We start from the raw sequence: 19,546 nt of genomic DNA on the forward strand, positions 1-19,546 counted from the left end.
TAATATTAGGGAATGTACCAATGGGGAAAATAGTAATAAACAAATATACTGCTACTACCCCCTCACTCATCAAGTCAAGAACATGAAGTGGCTTTAGGGAAAAAGCACTGTGTTCCCATCCTTATTGAATGACTAAAAAGCTCTGCCAGTTTCTTCTTGGTGCAGTGGGAGTGTCAAAGAGCTCGAACTGCACAGACATTTCTCTGTATTCCTATAAGAAGGAGTCTCAACACTCATGTTTCTTGGAGCGCAAAAGCAGGCATGAGACCAGAACTATGAAACAAGTTTTCCTCTGCAGGATGCTTCAGCAATTTGTAATTTATTTACAATAAAGTGTAAATATCTACAACAAGAATAATTGTAGGGAATGAAAAGAGAAACAGATAAAATCTTCACCTAAAATTCTGAAATCAGTTTCAGAATTTGATGGTTAGATGGTAAACTTGTTCATACCTTCAGGCTTGCAGGAGGGGTTTTGTCTGTGCGACATAATTATTGCCCTTCTGGGTGTGCTGTGCTTGTCTCAATAACACACAGAGTGGATTCCATACTGCAATGTCAGTCAAACTAAAACAAGGTTTTATTTTTAGATTTTTGTAACACTTGTTATATAGCCCCATGATTGGATAGTGCCCTATCCAAACGGAGAACAGTACTGTTGCTCTTAACCCTGATCTACATCCTACACTTCCAGGAAAGGTTCTTTGCTTGACATGACCCTCTCAGATAAAGGCTTGGATGGCTTGGTGGTTACTGACAGGAAGTGCCTGGAGGATCATCAGTTTCATCTGTAATGACAGCTGCTTTATTTGATTGTCTGTATTTTTCTTGTTCTTTCCGTTAGCGCTGTAGCTTTGAGATTCTTCCTCTAATGTGAGCCCCTGATTTGGATCTCAGCCACATATGGTGCCCTCCAAATTTATTCATACCTTCAATGGAATAGGAACAAATACATATAGTATAATGAGTTAAATATAGCATTCTCATAATCAGAATGTGATGTTTTTTGTTCCTGTTTCAGCAGGGCTATAAATAAATCTGGAGAGCAGTCGGTATCCATGTATGTTATAACGAGTTTGTACGTTGTTGACATTTTGTTATTTGCTTCGTTGTACCTCCTGATTTTCCATTAAGGTGCACCATGTTGATCATTTCCACAAGGGATGCAGTTGTTTAAATGTGGCGAAGCATGCTCAATCGTCATCTTCCCCTCTCTCTCCCTTAGTGTCTCCAGTTCGTATATTAATTGTTCTCATTTACCAGGAGGCCTTGCGGGACGTTCCCATTCTCTTCCCATCAGCCCCCTGCGCGATGGTCCGCACACACCAGCGAAATGAACAGTAGCAGGGGTGACTGGGCAAGAAGAAGCTGAACCAGGAGGTTCTTGGGCCCGTTCACACTTATGGAGTTTGTCACGACAGTTCGGGGGGGAAAACAGCGATTCCTCTTCTTTAAACGCTGCTCTATCTTCCCACCCTCCAAGACAGCGTTCCCCCAAATGCTCTAAGGAGTCAAGGAAAGCCTCACATTCATCTTATTGCATTCCTCCTCCACTCCTCTCCCTTTGGACACTTTCTCCTGACTTCCTTGTCCTATAGCCAGGTGGTTGATCTTCAGCCAAGTGGCTTCGGCCAAAAACTCTTTGTCTTATCTTTTCCACATGAACATTCATACTGCATTTTCTGCCTGGGTGTTGTTTTTCCTTGTGAACTTCAGTGAGCAATGACAAAGCTGAGAGTAATCTTCACACGCTGTGGAGTCTTGCCTCACTGTGACTCCAGGATGTTTTGGTCGCTTGCAGCAGAAGATGGTTGATGAGCAAGCGTCGCCCCATGGGAGTTATGTTGTTGCAGCTGACTCTGTGGTGTTAAAACCACAAGATCTAAAAGGGTTTTTAATTGACACCTTTTTTCTTGGTCCCCCAGCTTTATTATGGAGGATAAAGAACATGTGGAGGAAACAGGAATAACAAGCATCACAGCAAGATCACATGTTGAACTCCTCCCAAACTTGTGTTTGAAACTCCATTCATGTCCAAGTGTTATAATATTCTCAAGTCATGAATATAGATACCAATTGAATTATGAAATACTCAGTACAACTTTAAATTGCATGGATATGCTGGTACAATTATTTCAAGGACTGTTTTTTTAGCCCATGCAGTGCATAGCCCATATAACAGCATGTTAGACCAGAAATGTACATTTTTTCAGTAATGATGGTTGCAAATCATTGATTTTAACACCTGTTGTAGGTAGTCAGCCATTAACCAAAAGGGCTTCAAGGGCTGATCGCATTGTCGATTTTTTTTCCATTCTTCCTGACACGTCTGTGTTGATTTTTTCAGGTGGCGAGCTACATCAGAGCCGTGAATGACATTTATCACAGAGTAGATTTTGAGGGCATTAGGCTGATCAACTTCAAAGTCAAAGTATTAGATGTAAGTACTCTTTTCTTGGGGTAGGGGATCACAGAAAGCATGGTAAAGGCATGATATAGTGATGGCAGGCAAGAAAGGCAATTTAAACTAAGCAACCTGTACAGATTGGAAGTTCTCTGTACCGTGGCTTATTTCAAGAAACAGCTGGATGAGATCTTTGTATCACTTAGCCACTGAATACCATATGAACTAGTGCCAAATGGCCTCCAGTCCTCTGTGAAAGCTATATCCCGATCTGATCCTCTTATGACATGTTCCCCTCCTGCTGTGGGCTGGGGCCTTTCACTCCTTTGCTAGAATACCGCTGTCTTGTAGTTCCTGCTCACGACCTCTTGCATTTTCCTTCTAAACACAAGTTAATATTTTAAATTGTACCTTTTTAAAATCATTTTCTGTTAACAAACGTCAGTTAAGTTACTGAGAAATCAGTTGGACTGACATCCTTTAAGCCACAGTTTCAGCCCAGTCGGTTTTTTGTGAAGAGCACCTTCCGCACATGTGGTGAGGGCAGCTGTTCTCCTGCTCGCCTCTCAGCCCCGTGAGTCTCCCAGTGCCTCGGGCGGCAGTGGTGAATTCCTCTCCCCCAGAGGCTGATAAATGCTACCCAAGCGATAACACTACTGATAATACTACCTGATAACATGCTTGGGCTCTCAACTCCAACTACACTATAGGCATCATTCTAGGGGACCATCTGCAGAGCTTAATAATATACCTTGTAGTCCATTTCAAACCAACAGTGTGGCAAGCACAGCTCACGCCTGCAAGGATTTGAGCACCTCCCAGCCCCGAACCACTCAGTACCTCCCTAGGACAGTCCAGTGAATTCCACTACACCAACAGACAACCCTGTGGAGCAGGAAGATTCAGCGCCATCCACTTTCTGTTGAATACATTGCTCTAAGCTACACTTTCCGTGCGATAACAGGATTTTCTAGTCAAGGCTAGATACAGTAGTTGATGTTTGTGATCTGGAATCCTTGTAGGAGGTGAATTCAGCAGTGTTTTCTTGTACTCGTCTTAAAGGAAGCCTCTGGGATGCTTGCTTATGAACACCATTGTGAAAGTGCAAGTGGTCATAAATGTTAAGAGTAATTTTTTTTAGATATTTTAACATTCGTTTGAAGCATGCTCAGTTTGAGGTTTCACGTGCATGGTTTCTCTCAGATTATTACAGAAGATGACCCTTCCAGTCCGCTCTACCCTGCGTTTATTGGGCCAGAGAAGCTCCTGATGCTGTTCTCTGAAACAAACTGGGACAAGTACTGTCTGTCCTACCTGCTGACCAACCGGGACTACAGCGGTGTGCTGGGGCTGGCTTGGGAGGGGAAGCCAGGTGAGATTTCTGTTAACCGCTGAGTGAAACAGCTCCCAGCCAACTGAAAGTTGAGCATCTTTTATGCAGATCTAGTGCAACACCAGCAAAACACCAAACATAACATAGAGCAGACACTAACATCCATATTAAGTAGTTTAATGCATCGTGTCTTAGATGGTGGATGGTGATGCTGAGATAGGATGTTTATACCATGGGCAGAGAAGTACAGTGGAAACAATTGGACAGTCCCACTCTTTTTAGCTCATTTTAATACAGACCCTGTAGGTACTGGCAAGCATGTGAAAAACTCTGTCCTGGCCCCGTGCCTGTTGAGATTAAAGAGGTTAAGCTCGGCTTAAATGTGTGACGTCAATATGTATTATTGAAAAACAAAAATCACGTTTGAGTTACTAAATGCAGCAGGAACCTGATTTAATCTATATCACCCTGCAACTCACCACTGGCAGCCCACTGGAGCTCAGCAGCTGTGAGCCTGGTCAGTACCTGGATGGGAGACCTCCTGGGAAAGCTAAGGTTGCTGCTGGAAGAGGAAGTGGTGTTAGTGGGGCCAGCAGGGGACGCTCACCCTGCGGTCTATGTGGGTCCTAATGCCCCAGTATAGTGACGGGGACACTATACTGTAACGCTTACGGCCGACAGGTACTGTGTAAGAGCCGGCGTACCAGAGCAGGTGACGTCACCGCCCTTCCCTGTGATAGCAGGACCACAGCTACTGGGCTGAGGAGAGATCTCTCTTTAGCTCACGGGGCTAGGTCGCTGCAGAGAGACGCGGAAGTCCCGAGTTCGAGCCCCGGACGGTGTGGGGCCGACCTGATGCGGCAAGGGCGCCCGCCTGAGCCCCCGTTGCGTTACAATACTGTCAAAAAGGTGCCGTCCTACAGATGAGACGTAAAACCGACATCCTGGCTCTCCGTGGTCATTAAAAATCTCAGGGTGTTTCTTGAAAAGAGTAGGGGTGTTACCTCGGTGTCCTGAACAAATTTTCCCTGGTCTTTAGCAAACATGGCCTCCTAATAATCCCCATTTATGAACCAGCTTCATTAATTTGTTCTCCTCCCCACTGAGAGCTGATGTGTGGTGAGCATCATCCAGATGGGATGATATACACTGGTGGTGGTGGAGTGGAGTCCCCATTGAGTGGAGTGTGCTATGTACTGTAAGTGTAGGGATTATTATTTATTCATCACAATCACGGTGTCTTTCTCTGTAATGCTCCTTCTGAGCTCCTATTGTCGTATGCCAACTGTGCAACCGAGTCTCACCATGTAACAGATCATAGAAACAGCTTGTTCTGAATTTGACAGTGACCCCGCAGTTAGCAGCCACCCACAGAGCACCTTGTGGTCTTTTTTATGTATATGGTTTGGACCTCTTTAACATAACTTCCATAACAGTGCCTGCTGTAGCTGCACTACAACAGGGCAGTAGGGTCAATGCTTTGTTTTCAGCTGCCAGGGCCTCTGTTTGTAGCTATGATTACAATAATGACTGTGGCATGTTTATTCTGGAGTAATAAATCACTTGGCAATCCTCTGGTGAAGCTTATTCACCCCTGTGCTTCACCTCAGGCAAACCGATTGTAGTGCTTGTCCTGCCCTTCCTTTCAACAAGTCCCAAGGCTGAAGCAGGCACAGAATGTACAGAAGACACATTTCCACAGCAATGGACAATAAAATATCTAACTAACCCCCAGGCAATGTGTCCTTAAGGTCAACCAATTTATTATAACAACCTCACTGCCATTCGATTCTCACGGAGGTGTATAATACAGTGTTGTTTTCAGAACTCCTGAAAGCTTTAAGTAATGTATTTGTTTTTTAATATTGTGATTCCATAACCAGTGTTAGGGGCCCTATGTCTTTTTATGGTTTCCTTTCATTTTCTTTATGGAAAGCTCAGCTGTTTTTTGTAGACATCCAAAAAATGCAGGAAATGAGAAAGAGAGCAGTTTAGCCTGTCCAGGCACTGCATCCTTTCCAGCAGCTGTCCTGTTCCAAGCCTCTGATCATAACTTAGTCCCCCCTGTGTCTCTGAAGGGTCTATTAATGTGATTTAAAGACAATTTCCAAAACAATCTGGAAAGCTACTTCCCAGCAAGTGATGGAATAGGGCCAGTTCTGTTGCTTTTCTCTTTTACTTCACATCCTGATTTCTAGAGCAGGGCCTGAGAGAGATATTGGAGCCCCAAACTGCTCATCTGAAATAATGACAGACTTTCTGTAAGGCAATGCTAATTGAGAAAGAGAGGGTGTTTACTTCTGAGATTTCTTTATCAGTCCTGAACCAGATCTGTTGGACACCCCTAATACAGGTGTTGTTGAAACGGGAGGCCATAATTCACCAAAACATCCATCCAACATCCAACCATCCACTTTCCAACTGCTTCATCCAATTCAGCACTGCAGGGGAGCTAGCAAGCAACGCACACAAGGCAAGATACACCCTGGATGGGACATCGTATAACGCACAAACAGACACAGACATGCACACGCACCAGGGCCAAATTCCCAGAAGCCAGTCAACCTACCAGTATGTCTTTGGACTGTGGGTAGAAACCAGAGCACCCAGAGGAAACCCACGCACACACGGAGGGTTAGAACATACTAACTCCACGCAGACAGCACCACCGGTCTGGAACTGAACCCAGGGTCTCTATGGTTAAGAGGACTCTCACTCAAGGCATGTCTTGTAGAAGGGGGCTGCACTGAACCTTCGTTTTAACTTCTCTCTGTTGTGAAAGGAAGTTCCTCTGGGAAAACCTTCTTTCAGTGCTTATTTTCAGTGCTTAACTGCAACCAATAAGGTATTTCCCCTTCATCTGTGGGAATGCCAACTGGGAATGGCTCCAAAACATAGCCTTTGTTCTAACAGGCTGCTGTATATACATTAGGATTGCACCAAAATGGAAGTTGTTGATTTAGGTATTATTAAAGTGCTTTAAATGACACGATAATTATATTGGCTTTTCACAGTGTACATGTATCTCTGTAATTGTTTTGTATTCTAAATGGGAGATGCTCAAGGTTTTCTGGTTCATTCCTGGCTTTGTAACCATGGTTTTTATCTTCTTTCTGACTGAAAACAGCAGATTTGAGCGGAGAAGACATGCATGCCTTCAGATGTCAGAAGCCAACACAGAGGATGTAGGGGCTAATTGTGTTGCCAAATAAAAGACATTTAAAGATTATCTGAATTAAATATTCAAATTTTGAAAAACAGACTCAAGGGTGAGGAAAAATGAGTGCACAGATGTTGTCACAGAATTCAAGAAGGTTAAAACTTCTATCATATTTGTATTTTGCACACTTTGTCATACCTGATCTCAGAAAGCTTTTGTCTTCTGCCTCATACTTTATGACAATCAGGAGCACTCCTGTTTCGTGTCTTAGGTGCTTTGCAGTGGGAAACATTTTTTGGTTTACCTTCAAATGGTCTTTTTTTCCCTCAAGATCTCCATCACCAGCACTACCATGTGTTGTGTTTTGGAGATCCAGACAGGGCTAACGAAGGCGAACATGTTTACCAGAGCGGACTCATAATAGTGGCTTTGTCTAAAATGACAGCACATTAGGCCTCACGCTTGAATTTTAATGACGGGAGAAATTTCACAGGTCTGTTTACAAAGCGGCCTCTGTTTTTGGTCTTTTTTTTTCTCCCCCTCTCTCAGGCCACTGCCCATAAGCCTGCCAGGCTTCTTTGCTGATAGCACCATGTTGTCGGACGGTCCTGCCCAATTGGCTGTCCCAGGAGGGTGTGTGAGGGAGACTCTAAGCCTGCACGTGACAGAGCAACAAACTAGCTGCCCCCTTACTGACGGTTCCCTTGCAGCTTTGTGCACAAGGACCTAAATGGTCACATTCCCAGCCCTGAGACACAGGCCATGTTGCCATGGTGAGGGCTCACATGAGTTTACACACACACACACAGTGGGACTGAAATGTGTGTGTGTGACATTGCCTTGACTTTGACTGGCTTATGGCGAAGCATGTGATGGCCATAAGAATGCTCAGCATGCAAGCACTAGTAAAGAGGAGGCCTGGGCTCTGAACCAGCACCACTATTAAATATAGCGTGTCTGGTTGTGCAACATGAGCTCTTTAACATTGTCACCAAAGTTTCATCTAAGGCCCAAGTCATTGCTTGTTGACTCACTTTTCAGTTCAGGGAAGGCCGATTGATTTTACTTGATTTCTTAGGGTGTTGTCACAGCTTCAGGGATGTTTAGAGATTGGTAATAAGCACATGCCTGCAAATCCTTCAGTCTTTCAGTGAAAGATTTGCAAGGTTTTTATAAATATCGCGGCACTAGAACTTTCGTACCCAGATGACATGTGATTGTTGTGACGTAGCAATAATGATAATTCAAATTTTCTACAGAGCCTTCCAAACTAAATGATCCCAGAGATCTTCCCCTATCAGATGGGACCCACGTCTTCCACTACTGGTGTGGGCAGAGCCCATTCTGAACCAGCAGTCACACTACACAGCAGATCGGTGAAGAAGTGAGAAATTGCTTCACTAATGGACTCAAGGGAAAACATCTAGGAGGGCTAAATAGCTCAAGAGCAGAGCAGGTCATTGGCTAACAACTGAGTGAAACATCATGGCTTTCCTAACTGCCCTTTAGACAAGATTCTTTGGCTCTTAGACCTTGTCTGAGGGGCTCTTTGTTAAAGCTTACACTAAAAAAAGAGTTCTGGTGGTTGCAATTGTAATTCTGCTGCTTTTATTTTTATTTTTAAAGCATTATTCAAGAAAAAAGTGGTCCATTCTTCTCTTTCCTTTTGTCTTTCACATTGTGCCTGAAAATAAATTTCTGAACAGTGGTCTTGTACTGAACTAAGGAGGTCTGCGTAACAGTACTCTGTGCCTGGACAAGCTGCGAGCCAAGATCAAGATCACCCTGATAAAATAGCACAGCAAGCTGACAGGCATGGAATCTGGGAGAGGTTACAAGGGAAAGTGTGAGAAGTGTCCCTGATGGATGGAAAACTCCATTGTAGTCAGGCAAACTGCAGTAAGAAAGACAGGTTTGTACCCTTTAGAGATCCGCGGATGAATTAGTTCTGTTTCAGTGTAACCAGGGGTTCTGCAGCATGGCTGGCCTCATATGAAAGAAACGTGGCGGCACTTCTTGGTTTTCAAGAGAACACAGTTAAGCTGAACAAGAATTTGCATGTGCAGACCTCAAACCTCAGACCAACATGTTGCAAAAATAAGTGCAGCCTCTTGCACCAGTAGACTGAATTGAATGCGTGCTCTTCAGATGTATGTGAGGGGAATCTTAATACAGTTCCTTTTCTGCCTGGTTTGCTTTGATGCTCACAGCCATTAAGGAGGACTTAAAAATATCTGAATGCAAGGGAATCTGGGTTTAATTCACATATCTCTAAAGTGACACAAAGCCTAGCCTGAGGCAGTAGCTTTTGCAGGTCAATTGAATTGGGTTGCACTGTATTCTGAAGTCGTGGCAAACAGGTGTGTTTGTTGTACACTGTTAGGTTTAGATCTGTGGTATTGCACTCTATGAAACCTGTAGATCAGCCCAGTAATCTCTGTGGCACCAGTTCCCAATTAGAAAAACTCAACACTTGTTTAATGGCTGTATTGTGATGTGCCCTTCTCTAAATCGCACCAGTTCGAGAACGCAAACAAGACTATAATGTTTTAAAGCTTTGAAGCCAGGCCTGCCAAAAAAAACTTCAGGCGCATAATGAATAGAGGCTTTTGTCACAGAGAGCGCTCCTTCATTTCTCCCTCTTCAACAAGTTTTAATAAGTGCAATTAAGTCACTCGTTAAAATGACCAGATTCCCAAGGGTTTTCCAACATTAAGTAAAGTCCTCATGGCTTCTGCAACAATTGAGGTTTATTAAGATTAAAAAGAACTATATGTACAGTGGATAATCATAATGTGATAAAGTTAAGTAATTTTAAAATGTGTTTTGAAGAATGGAATGCACTTATTTTTTCATTGGTCACAGTGGAAGAACTGGAATTTTTCATAAAAGCATAAATGAATGAGTGAATAAGTTCATGTGAAAATGTGAAAAGGTTCTTTTCTGTTTCTGTTAGTAAAATATTGAAGGAACGTTGGTTGCTTTTCTACCTAATTAAGCATACCAGGTCCTTCAGTTGTAGTGGGATCACCCCAGTTTATATAGTTATGTTTAGAGTCCCTGTCAGAAACGGTAAAATTGAGAAATTATACAGGTATTTAGGAGGGATTTGCCCCTTTTGGGGAGCCAAAGCTTGCGATTGTATCCCTTCCGAATATGTTAGTTGGTTGATACTCTAACACACACCGAACAAAACCTAATTAACCACACCATTGTGCCAGGTTTTAGAACTGATTGTCACTGCCAAGGCGGTTCACCCATGAGTGATGACTAGAGGGGGTCATTTGTCCCATCTAGCCCAGTCCAGTTCAGGAATTCAGCAACAACATGGCTGGGCAGCTTGTTCCATGCTCCCACAACCCTTTGGGTAAAGAGGTGCAGGTGCCCCCTGATAAGAACATAGGAAAGGTTATAATCAGGCCTAGGGTCCACTCCACATTCTCTTCCCATCCCTGACCCACCTCCAGGAAGATCAATAAGGGTGTGAAGTGTATTTGGAGGTGGGATAGGCTCCAGTCCGCCACACCTGCACTTAACCAAACTCTGTGCTTTGAAGAGCAATGAACACCTCAAAGGAAAATTAAACATACAACTTTCTCCACAGTGTTCTCACTGCATCCCCTGCACAGCCAGAATTCTGGGAATGACTTCATGTGTAAAGAAGGCGGTCTATTTATCACTGGTAGATATCAGGGCTGTCACATTATATAACACTGCTCGAGTTCGCACCGTGTTTCCATAGGGAGCAGGCAAGGCTGGTTGGAACAGGGTTTTGAACTGAAGCCAGTGCTGTTGCTGAAGAAGAAATAGCCCCAGTCCTTCATTAAAACAGCTATGATTTTGTTATGGCTTTCCATCTGCTTTTATGTGGTTTTACAAAGATAGGGGTAGTTTGTATTCCTGTTCTTCAGAGAGCTGTAGAAATTCGTTGGGGGAGATAAATGACTCAAATCTCAGATTTCCTCAACAATATTGCTGTAATACTATGCTGGAAAAAATATCCTTCATGGATTTCAGTGTCTGAGACGGGCTGCTTTTTACTGATATGACAGATACCAGATTTGTTGCGGTCTCAGTGAGATCTTTTGTCTATCTCCTGTCCTGCCTGCATAGAATACATAGAAAACTGCTTTCTGAGTTGGATTAGCCTTTTAAGAAATTTGTTATATAAAAAAACAGCTGATTTAGCTTAGATTGTGCTTTGATTTTACCTGCATGCGCAGGAAAGTGCTTTGTTGCTGGCCTTCTTCTGTGGGGGAGTCTGTAACTTGTATATTGTTCTGTGTTCTTTTCAGTTTTACAAGAGATACTCAGTCAATGTGAACAAGTTAATCTGTTACTGTATTACTTAACAAAAAAAAATGTGCTGATGTAGCTCTGTTCCTGTGAAACTCCATGCCGTCTGATGGGGGTGGGGGGGAGTCTGTGTGTGTATGTGGGTGGTTGTCTTTTGACTGAAAATGACTCGTCTGCCAGTGGAGACAGGAGACCACCTACAGTAACTTGAGCCAAGAAGACAAAGGCGCTCACTCATGGCTTCTTCCGCTAGAAGACTCCTTTTTTGTATTAATCAAAAAAGAAAATAAAAAAATCCCAAGGGAGGTGACTGTGAAAGTGAGGGGAGGGTGGTGCCAGCCCATTATAAAGCACTACAGTAAGCCTCAGGGTTCCAGCTCAGTTCCAGGGCCAGTTTTCCCGGAAGCGAATTTACCCACCAGTATGTCTCTGGACTGTGGGAGGAAACTGGAGCACCCAGAGAAAACCCACATGAACACGGGCAGAACATACAGACTCCGCGCAGACTGCACCCCAGGAGCTGAACCCAGGGCCCCAGCACTGCAAGGCTGCCCTCTGTGCTGCCTGTTGTTCCAGGCTTTAGACCCCTGCTTTGTGACTAGCTCTCCTGGGGAGAACAGATTGCTCCTAACCATATGAATCTAACAATGTGGGCTCTCTCATCCTCACCATTGGTGTATTTAAACAGAAAACACAGCATTTTCTCAAAATAATAATAAAGGGATCAAGCCTTGACACGCTGGATAGGCTATGTCACTGTCTAACTGTATTAAAGATTCGTTGGCTGGGATCAACAGAGTAAAACACAAAATGTATTTGGAAGCAGCAGTCATTTTGGATTTGACTTATTCCATGACTCCTAAGCCATTGCTGTGCTTATCCATGCTTTTGGGCTGCTCTCATTTCTGAGTTGAATTTCAGCTTGACAGCTTTGCTGTTCACCTTTTATGACAACAGCATGGCCAATTTACAGCCCAATCTCATCAGATCTCACAGGTTGGGCTTGCTTGGTACTGGGATGGGGAGATCTCAAAGAAATGCAGGTTACTGGTGTAAGTGGTATTGGTGGAAATAATGTCCCAGTATGGTGACCAGCGACACTGTGCTATAGAAGGTTCCAAACACTGGATGAGACATTAAAGCAAGGTTCTGACTGAACCCATGGCCTGTTCTGAAAGTCTAGGGTGTTAACCCTGGTCTCTTGGTTGAATTCTCCTCAGGGCTTGCACAGTGCAACCTACCTCAATTCAGCTGGTGAAGCAATGTCTCACTCCTCTACCTGACTTGCTGTGCAATGGGACAGCTGGTGCAGAACAGCTGAAGCACCTCACCCAGGTGGGGGCACAGTCTGTGGAGGACGATGTAGGTACCCTTCTGTGTCTGAAGCACTTTGGTCCCCTTTAGGATAGAAAGCAATATACAGTATATGCCAAAATATTTATTATTATGGGCATTACTGTGGCAAAATGGTTAACATTGCTGCCTCACAACAGTCCTGGGTTCAGTCCTGGACCATAGGTGTTATCTGTGTGGTGTTTACATGTTCTTCCCATGTTTACATGGGTTTCCTTCACAATATGTACAATAATGTGTACGTGCTGTGAAGAAGAGAATCCTAGCTTACCTTTACGATTTTAAAAAGTCCACTTTCTACAAGGCTGTGCCTGTACGGCACATTCTCCTTGGGGAAACAGGACAAAAGACAACGAAGACAGTTCTGTCTCTAAGCTGCTGGAGGTCTGTTTTCTTCAGGGAACTCGGGGGGAATATGTTCCAAGTATGCCAAGTTCAAAGACGGCTCCTCTGCATCCCTGAACACAGGCCTGATCACACTGCAGAACTACGGACAGTATCTTCCTGCAAGGATGGTGCACTTCACCATAGCCCATGAGCTGGGCCACAGCCTGGGCGCGCCCGTGAGTACACTACTTACTATTTGTATTTGGAGCCTGCAAGGAGAAAAGGTGTGAACAGCAAGGTTTTCCCTGCACTTTTCATGTAAAGCACAGAGTTATCTTTTCTAGCCTTTTTGTATTAAAAGACTTCTGTTGTTTCCCTTTGCACTGCTGTTTTCAGAGAGAGCTTGTTTGGCTCATGGCTCAGAGGTCAGCACTCTTTTTGATAATAACTGCTTTGCAGTGAAGCCTGGCAGCAGGTTTTCTAATGCTAATGACAGACCTCCTGCATCGCTGTTTCCCCAGTCCCTACATGGGGATGGTAGTTTCAATCAGTCTGTCCCCATCGGTGCTGCTGCTCCTTGTGAGTTACCACTGACCTTTCCCCTAATGCTTCTCATGTATTTCCATCTCTGATGTTCCCTGTCATTCAGCTGGCAGTGGATCCTGCGTCAGTGATCTCTCATGCTTAAAACAAACAACCACGTCTGTTCTGCTGTGCCTGTATCACCTGCCTTTTAGTAGTCCTTTATAAATCATAGTGCTTCAATCCTTACCTGATGTCCTGGATACACTGACAGTACACTTTGTTTATGTCACTGTCCATGTGGCATTTGTGGTCTTCAGTGGAGAGAGACTGGGTCAGTTGCACCTAACATGTTACGTTTGAAATCTATGCTAAGCTTTCCAGTATTAATAGATTCCTGTCCTTTGAAATCACCCTTAATTGGCCACCAAACCCTCACAGCTGTTCTTAATGTCAAGTGGAGGACGTGAGATGTCTGTCTAATGAATGATTATAGAGACTGTGTTGAGGAAAAATGACTGCAAATTAATGCCGGGTGTTAGAATACCATTTTCATAGAGCTGATTGCTTTGTGATCTTGCGAATTTATTTTTGTTTGACAAAATAATGACAAAGTGAAAACAAAAGAGTCGATGATGCTCATTAGCTCATTAGGGGAGGGTTACATTTTGTTAATTAAATAATCCAATCCAATTAAAGCTATGCGTTTAATCAGGTCCTTCATCTTCTATCAAGGAAAGGAGAGGAGGTTTCTGTCCATCTGTTTCTAGAAAACAGCTTTAAAAACATAGCTGGGCTTTCTGTTTCAGACCCTCTCAAATCAGAAATTCTTTCAGAAGAATGAGGGGTTTCTTATTTCAGTCTGAAATCCATATCCTCTTAGTTCCCACTTTTCCCAGCGTCCCTAAGTTCCTGATTCTCTGCTGGTCCTGAAGACGCCCACAGGAAAATGCTCAGTACAACCTTCTTTGCCGGGGGTGTTACTGTCTGTGAAGCTGTTACTATAACTTGTGTTTCAGCACGATGAGGGGTCCAACTGTGGGGAACTGGGCTCCCTCGATGGAAAAGGAAGATATTTGATGTTCCCACAAGCGTCTCATGACAGACAGGAGAATAATGACAAGTTCTCACCCTGCAGCATTCAGCTCATTAGCAAACTCCTGAGAGCCAAGAAGGACCAGTGCTTCGTAGGTAAGGAGACAGCTGTGTCATTGAGGATGGCAAGAGACGTGGGATTTTTGGGTAATCAGATATAGACATCCTGTAAACCACTTATCAGGAAGGCCATTACTGTCATAAGAAAACTGAATGCAGGGCTTGAATAAGTCATCAGTAAGTTTCCTGAAAGTTATCATGTGAAAGTCCTTGATGTGAGTGCATTCCAGAAAATGAACAAAAACATCAGTTTGGAAAACTGATAAAAAATGAATTTATTCAAACACTGACTAGGGCGTTAAACCTCATGCTGACCTTGAAGAATCGGGAAATTTTATATTGTGAAAAGCTTTGGCTTCTCCGGTGAGGGAGCTAGCAGCTCTTCCAAATTAGGGTGTGAATTGGAAAAAACAACTGTAGTTTCGGATTTCTGATTCAAAGCAATACCTTATCTTAGTTCTGAAATGAGTGTAACAACTGCTGCATTGCCTTTGTGTAACATCTCCGCAGTGATTGACCAGCCCATCTGCGGGAACCAGATAGCAGAGGAAGGGGAAGAGTGTGATGTGGGTCACAACGACAGCGACCCCTGTTGCTACAGTGCCAACCAGCCACGGACCATCCAATGCAAGCTCAAGCCTCACAAGCAATGCAGGTGCCAGCTACCTGCTCCCAGTGGTCTCGTCCTTTGGGTTCAGTACAAAACAGTCATTGCAAACACACAATTTGTACATGAGGAGCTGCTTTGCCGATGCTGAGCTAACTCTTAGTGCGGTACAGCTGGGAGCAGGGTGCTGTAACGTTGACCTTTTTATAGGCTGCAGCTTTATCACCCTGCAACTCACAACTGGCAGCCCAGTGAAGCTCAGCAGTGTGAGCCTGGCCAGTACCTGGATGGGAGACCACTTGGGAAAGCTAGGGCTTCTGCTGGAAGAGGTGTTAGTGGAGCCAGCAGGAGGCGCTCACCCTGCGGTCTACGTGGGTCCTAATGCCCCAGTATAGTGATGGGGACACTATATTGTAAAAAGGCGCTGTCCTTAAAACAGACTTAAAACCGATGTCCTGACTGTCTATGGTCATTAAAAATCCCAGGGCATTTCCTGAAACAAATAGGCGTGTTAACCCCAGGGTCCAGGCCACATTTCCCCATCTATTGATTGGCTTCATCACTCTGCTCTCCTCCCCACTGAGAGCTGGTGTGTGGGGAGCGGACTGATGCAATATGGCTGCCATCACAACATCCATGTGGGGGCTACACATTGGTGGTAGTGAGGGGAGTCCCCATAACTTGTAAAGCACTTTGAGTGGAGAGTCCAGAAAAGTGCTGTGTAAGTGTAAGGAATTATTATTAAAAGTTAAATGAATCCTCTTTTGCTTACACACAACATAGGAAAAACAATGATAATGAAAAACACAACCAATTGTCTTCCACCAGTGAGTAAGGTGACTGAGGATGGCAGGTCGTTCGCCACAGCTCTCTGAGGACTGTGGTTCTGACATGAACTGCCATCCTTTTCCCACCTAGATGTCTCTTACATGAGCAAATAATACAAAAGGAACATGAAGCAAAGGACATGACAGTGACCAAAATTCTAGATCAGAGCCTTCCTAGACCTCCTCTTGTTTTCATTCCAGCTGGATTGAACCCTTCATTCAGTTAATAAACCACAAACTAACCGCGTTCTGCTCCTGGCAAATTATAGTCGGCGCATAGGAATATTTACATGTGAATTTTAGAATCTCTTTCATTTGCAGATCTGAAAAAAATGAGAAATTGTTTAGTGAGTTAAATCTGGGGATCATATAAAGACTCAATACCTCAGCTGGAACGTAAACCACCTGCCATTTGGGCTGAAAGTGCTAGAAGAGAAGAGCTCTTGCCCAGCTTAATGTTACTGATGCCCTCTGTGCCTCCAGCCCCAGTCAAGGGCCCTGCTGCAGCTCCCAGTGTGTCCTCAGGCCCCCCGGAGTGGTCTGCAAGGAGGAGTCCGAGTGCCAGCTGGCAAACTCCTGCTCCGGATCCACTGCCACCTGCCCCACCCCCGCCTCCAAGCCCAACACCACCGTCTGCGGCCGGGGAACACGCGTCTGTACCAAGGGGGTGGGTGCCAACAAACTCACCTACAAAGACACCTGCCAAGGGAGTAGTTCTTTAGCCCCTTCTGCACACTTTTAGCATGTAGCATAGGAATGTGCAGCAGGGTAAAACCGTATTTACCTGCATATACTGTAAGCTGTCCCTGAGTATAAGCCACAATCAAAAAATACGGTGTTTTAACAGCCTTGCAGAACTCAAGATAATACTGAACTCAGTACTTCTGATATAGGGCAACTCTAGTCCTCAAAGGCCAGATCCCTGCATGATTTAACAGGGACATTTAAATTAGCTTGTGATTTACACTTTAAAACCCAATGATTTGACCTGTTGTTCAAACAATTAGTTCCATTAATAAGGACAAGAGGCTGTGACACAGAAGATTGGAAGTGTCCATCTCTCCTGTAGAATCTGGTCAGGTGTTTGAAAAGAGAACAGAACTTACAATGAAAGAGTAGAAAAGTGTTTTAATTCAGTAAAACTGAATTATTAGCATAATATTAAACACAGAATGAACCATGCAGTTGCTTTGTGTATTTTATCAACCAATACCAGGTATGTTACGATTAACACTGTAGAATTGCTGCCATAATATTATTTGGTAGTAACACCCTTATCCGGCACTGTGAACTAAGTGCTGCTGATGTAAGTATCGTTGGGTGGTCATGCTGTGTTTCCTCTCTTCAGGAGTGTGGCCGGTCGCTGTGTGTGAAGTATGGCCTGGAGCAGTGTGACTGTCTTGGGAACTCCATGACTGAAAAGTGCTTTCTGTGCTGCCAACAGCCAGGTATGGGACAGACCCTCCTAGCGTGTTAAATTTCCCGCAGAGCGGGAGGCTCCTCTGCATCTGACTGAGGTGTGTGATTAAAGAATCTGGATGGTTAAACAGCTTCCATCTCATGAAGATACCAGTACCTTCGCAATGACTTTCCGTTTAAGAAGGAGCCTAACCAGCTGGCTAGGTTAACTGGTCTCTCTAAATTGTGCGTCCGAGCTGTTTTTGTGTTTGTGTGCATCAGGTAGTTTTTTCCAGGGTCTGGTTCTGCTTTGCACCCTCTGTGTCTATATTCTATATAAGCCACTCGATTTATATAATATCTAAGAATTCACCTATGGAAAATGCAGAACTGATATAATATCAGCATTACAAAACATCTGGGTAATGTATTCCCATAGTTCCTTACAACTGCATTCTCTGAGAGCACACCGCCAACCTGAAAGATGTACCATGCAAGACCCCCGTTCTTATGCAGTTGTGTGTTCATGCGCAGGCAAGCCAGAAACCTGTGCGAGCACCACGTCATCCGTGCTGTCCCAGTATTTCAGCGGCGCACGCATAGCCCTGCTGCCCGGCACCCCCTGCTCCGGCAAGCAGGGCTACTGCGACAGATTCAATGTGTGTCGCCTGCTGGATGCGGACGGACCCATTGCCCGGCTGAAGAACTCCTTCCTCCACCTCAATGAGTTTGATGACCTGGCAGAATGGATGAAGGCAAGTTCTTCTGGGGGTTGGCTCTTCTAGCTGGGTGGGTGGGTGGTTCGCTTCTACTAACTGGTTTGTAGTTCTTTTAAAAAGCTCACTGGGATTCTTGGTTTTGCACTCTGGCTTTGTTCATAGCTTTTAGTGCAGTTTGAGAGCGTTAAGCCTAGTTAAGTGGCAGCTTATAGCGGGTACAAGGTCTATGGTGAAAACCTGATATTGAAAGGTGTTATTCATCACAGGAAAGATGATTTATCTGCATTCAACCTCAGGATTTCCAATTTCCCACTTATAGCTGGTACTGTCTGCTGAATCCTAACTTCCCTGTCTCGATTCTGTAGGCACATTGGTGGGGCATTCTCCTGGCTATCCTGACGCTGTCTGCCATGATGGCCAGCACTGTGTTCTTGTTCGGGAGACGCCAGCCTTCAGGACAGGACTGAGCTCATTCTTCTTCTCTTTCTCACCACACACACGTCAGTCCTAAACACTGAAAGGAGAAAACCAGTCTGCCTCTGTGTTTTTCCCAGTGTACTGTTTTGTTGCTTCGTATTTCTTTTACTTGTCAACAAATTGGCCCAACATCAGGGCCTGTGGAGTTATTTGCCCAGAAGTGTTTGTGTTCTAAATCAACCAGAATAATGGAAATATTACTGTGATCAATGGACAACAAATCTAATAAAAGCAGTGGTGGTTACCTGTGTTTTAAAACACTGCACAAGCACATTCAGAATGCATAGAGGGTTCTGACTGACCGCTCAGTCACAGCCATCTTTCACACCTCAGGACAAATTTGACTATTCCTCTAGCATCAGAATAGCCCCGATGCCCAGTTTCTTAAGAATGTAGTGCTTTATAAATCAAACATCTTGAAAAAAGAAGGCCAGACACATTCTGAGTTGTCATTTTGATGGAAAGCTCTGCACTAGCATGGTGTGAAATTTCCTTGAATGGGCCATGTAGCACAAAGACACCTGACTTTTGTGTCTAATGCAGGTTGATACAATGTGAAGTTTTAGCAAAAGCCTTCCACTTTCCTTGAACTGCAGAGTATAAACATTGATACTTGTACATCTAATGGGGAACATGCTTTAGCAATTAAGGGGAGGGAGAGTATCAACCGAAAGGAAGGGTTTCGCCCTTTAAGTTTAATTTATGTCGCTTTGGTAACACTGTGGCTGGCCTCTGTAATCTGTGAGACATTGAAAGAATTACCTCAGGCTGTAAAGAGGCACCTTGTCAGCAGATGCAGGTGTGCATTGAGACAAAACCTTGAACTTATCTGTCAGCACTGTGGCCAAAAGGGAAAAGGCATTTTTTCCCTGTTGTCCTTACTGACCTGAGAATATTTCCTTGTTGTACACTTGTGAAAAGTGTTGTGTATTTTTTCTTATATTAAAAAAGGAGACTCTTAGCCTGGA

General features: G+C 44.1%; 1 protein-coding gene across 1 annotated transcript in view; it reads left to right on the forward strand.

Annotated features, from left to right (window-relative positions):
* LOC148813872 (disintegrin and metalloproteinase domain-containing protein 10) overlaps window positions 1-19,544 on the forward strand; it is a 33,747-nt gene extending 14,203 nt beyond the window's left edge. Inside the window, exons 7-15 of the mRNA XM_088907434.1 lie at window positions 2,348-2,440; window positions 3,608-3,776; window positions 12,946-13,109; window positions 14,415-14,586; window positions 15,061-15,205; window positions 16,468-16,651; window positions 17,333-17,432; window positions 17,917-18,137; window positions 18,467-19,544. Of these exons, the coding sequence (XP_088763560.1) occupies window positions 2,348-2,440; window positions 3,608-3,776; window positions 12,946-13,109; window positions 14,415-14,586; window positions 15,061-15,205; window positions 16,468-16,651; window positions 17,333-17,432; window positions 17,917-18,137; window positions 18,467-18,568 (1,350 nt within the window). The 3' untranslated portion in view covers window positions 18,569-19,544. The remainder of the gene's footprint in view (window positions 1-2,347; window positions 2,441-3,607; window positions 3,777-12,945; window positions 13,110-14,414; window positions 14,587-15,060; window positions 15,206-16,467; window positions 16,652-17,332; window positions 17,433-17,916; window positions 18,138-18,466) is intronic.
* The last annotated feature ends 2 nt before the right edge of the window (window positions 19,545-19,546 follow it).

Source organism: Atractosteus spatula, chromosome 28, assembly GCF_055471065.1.
Source record: "Atractosteus spatula isolate fAtrSpa1 chromosome 28, fAtrSpa1.hap1, whole genome shotgun sequence".
Lineage (NCBI taxonomy): Eukaryota > Metazoa > Chordata > Actinopteri > Semionotiformes > Lepisosteidae > Atractosteus > Atractosteus spatula.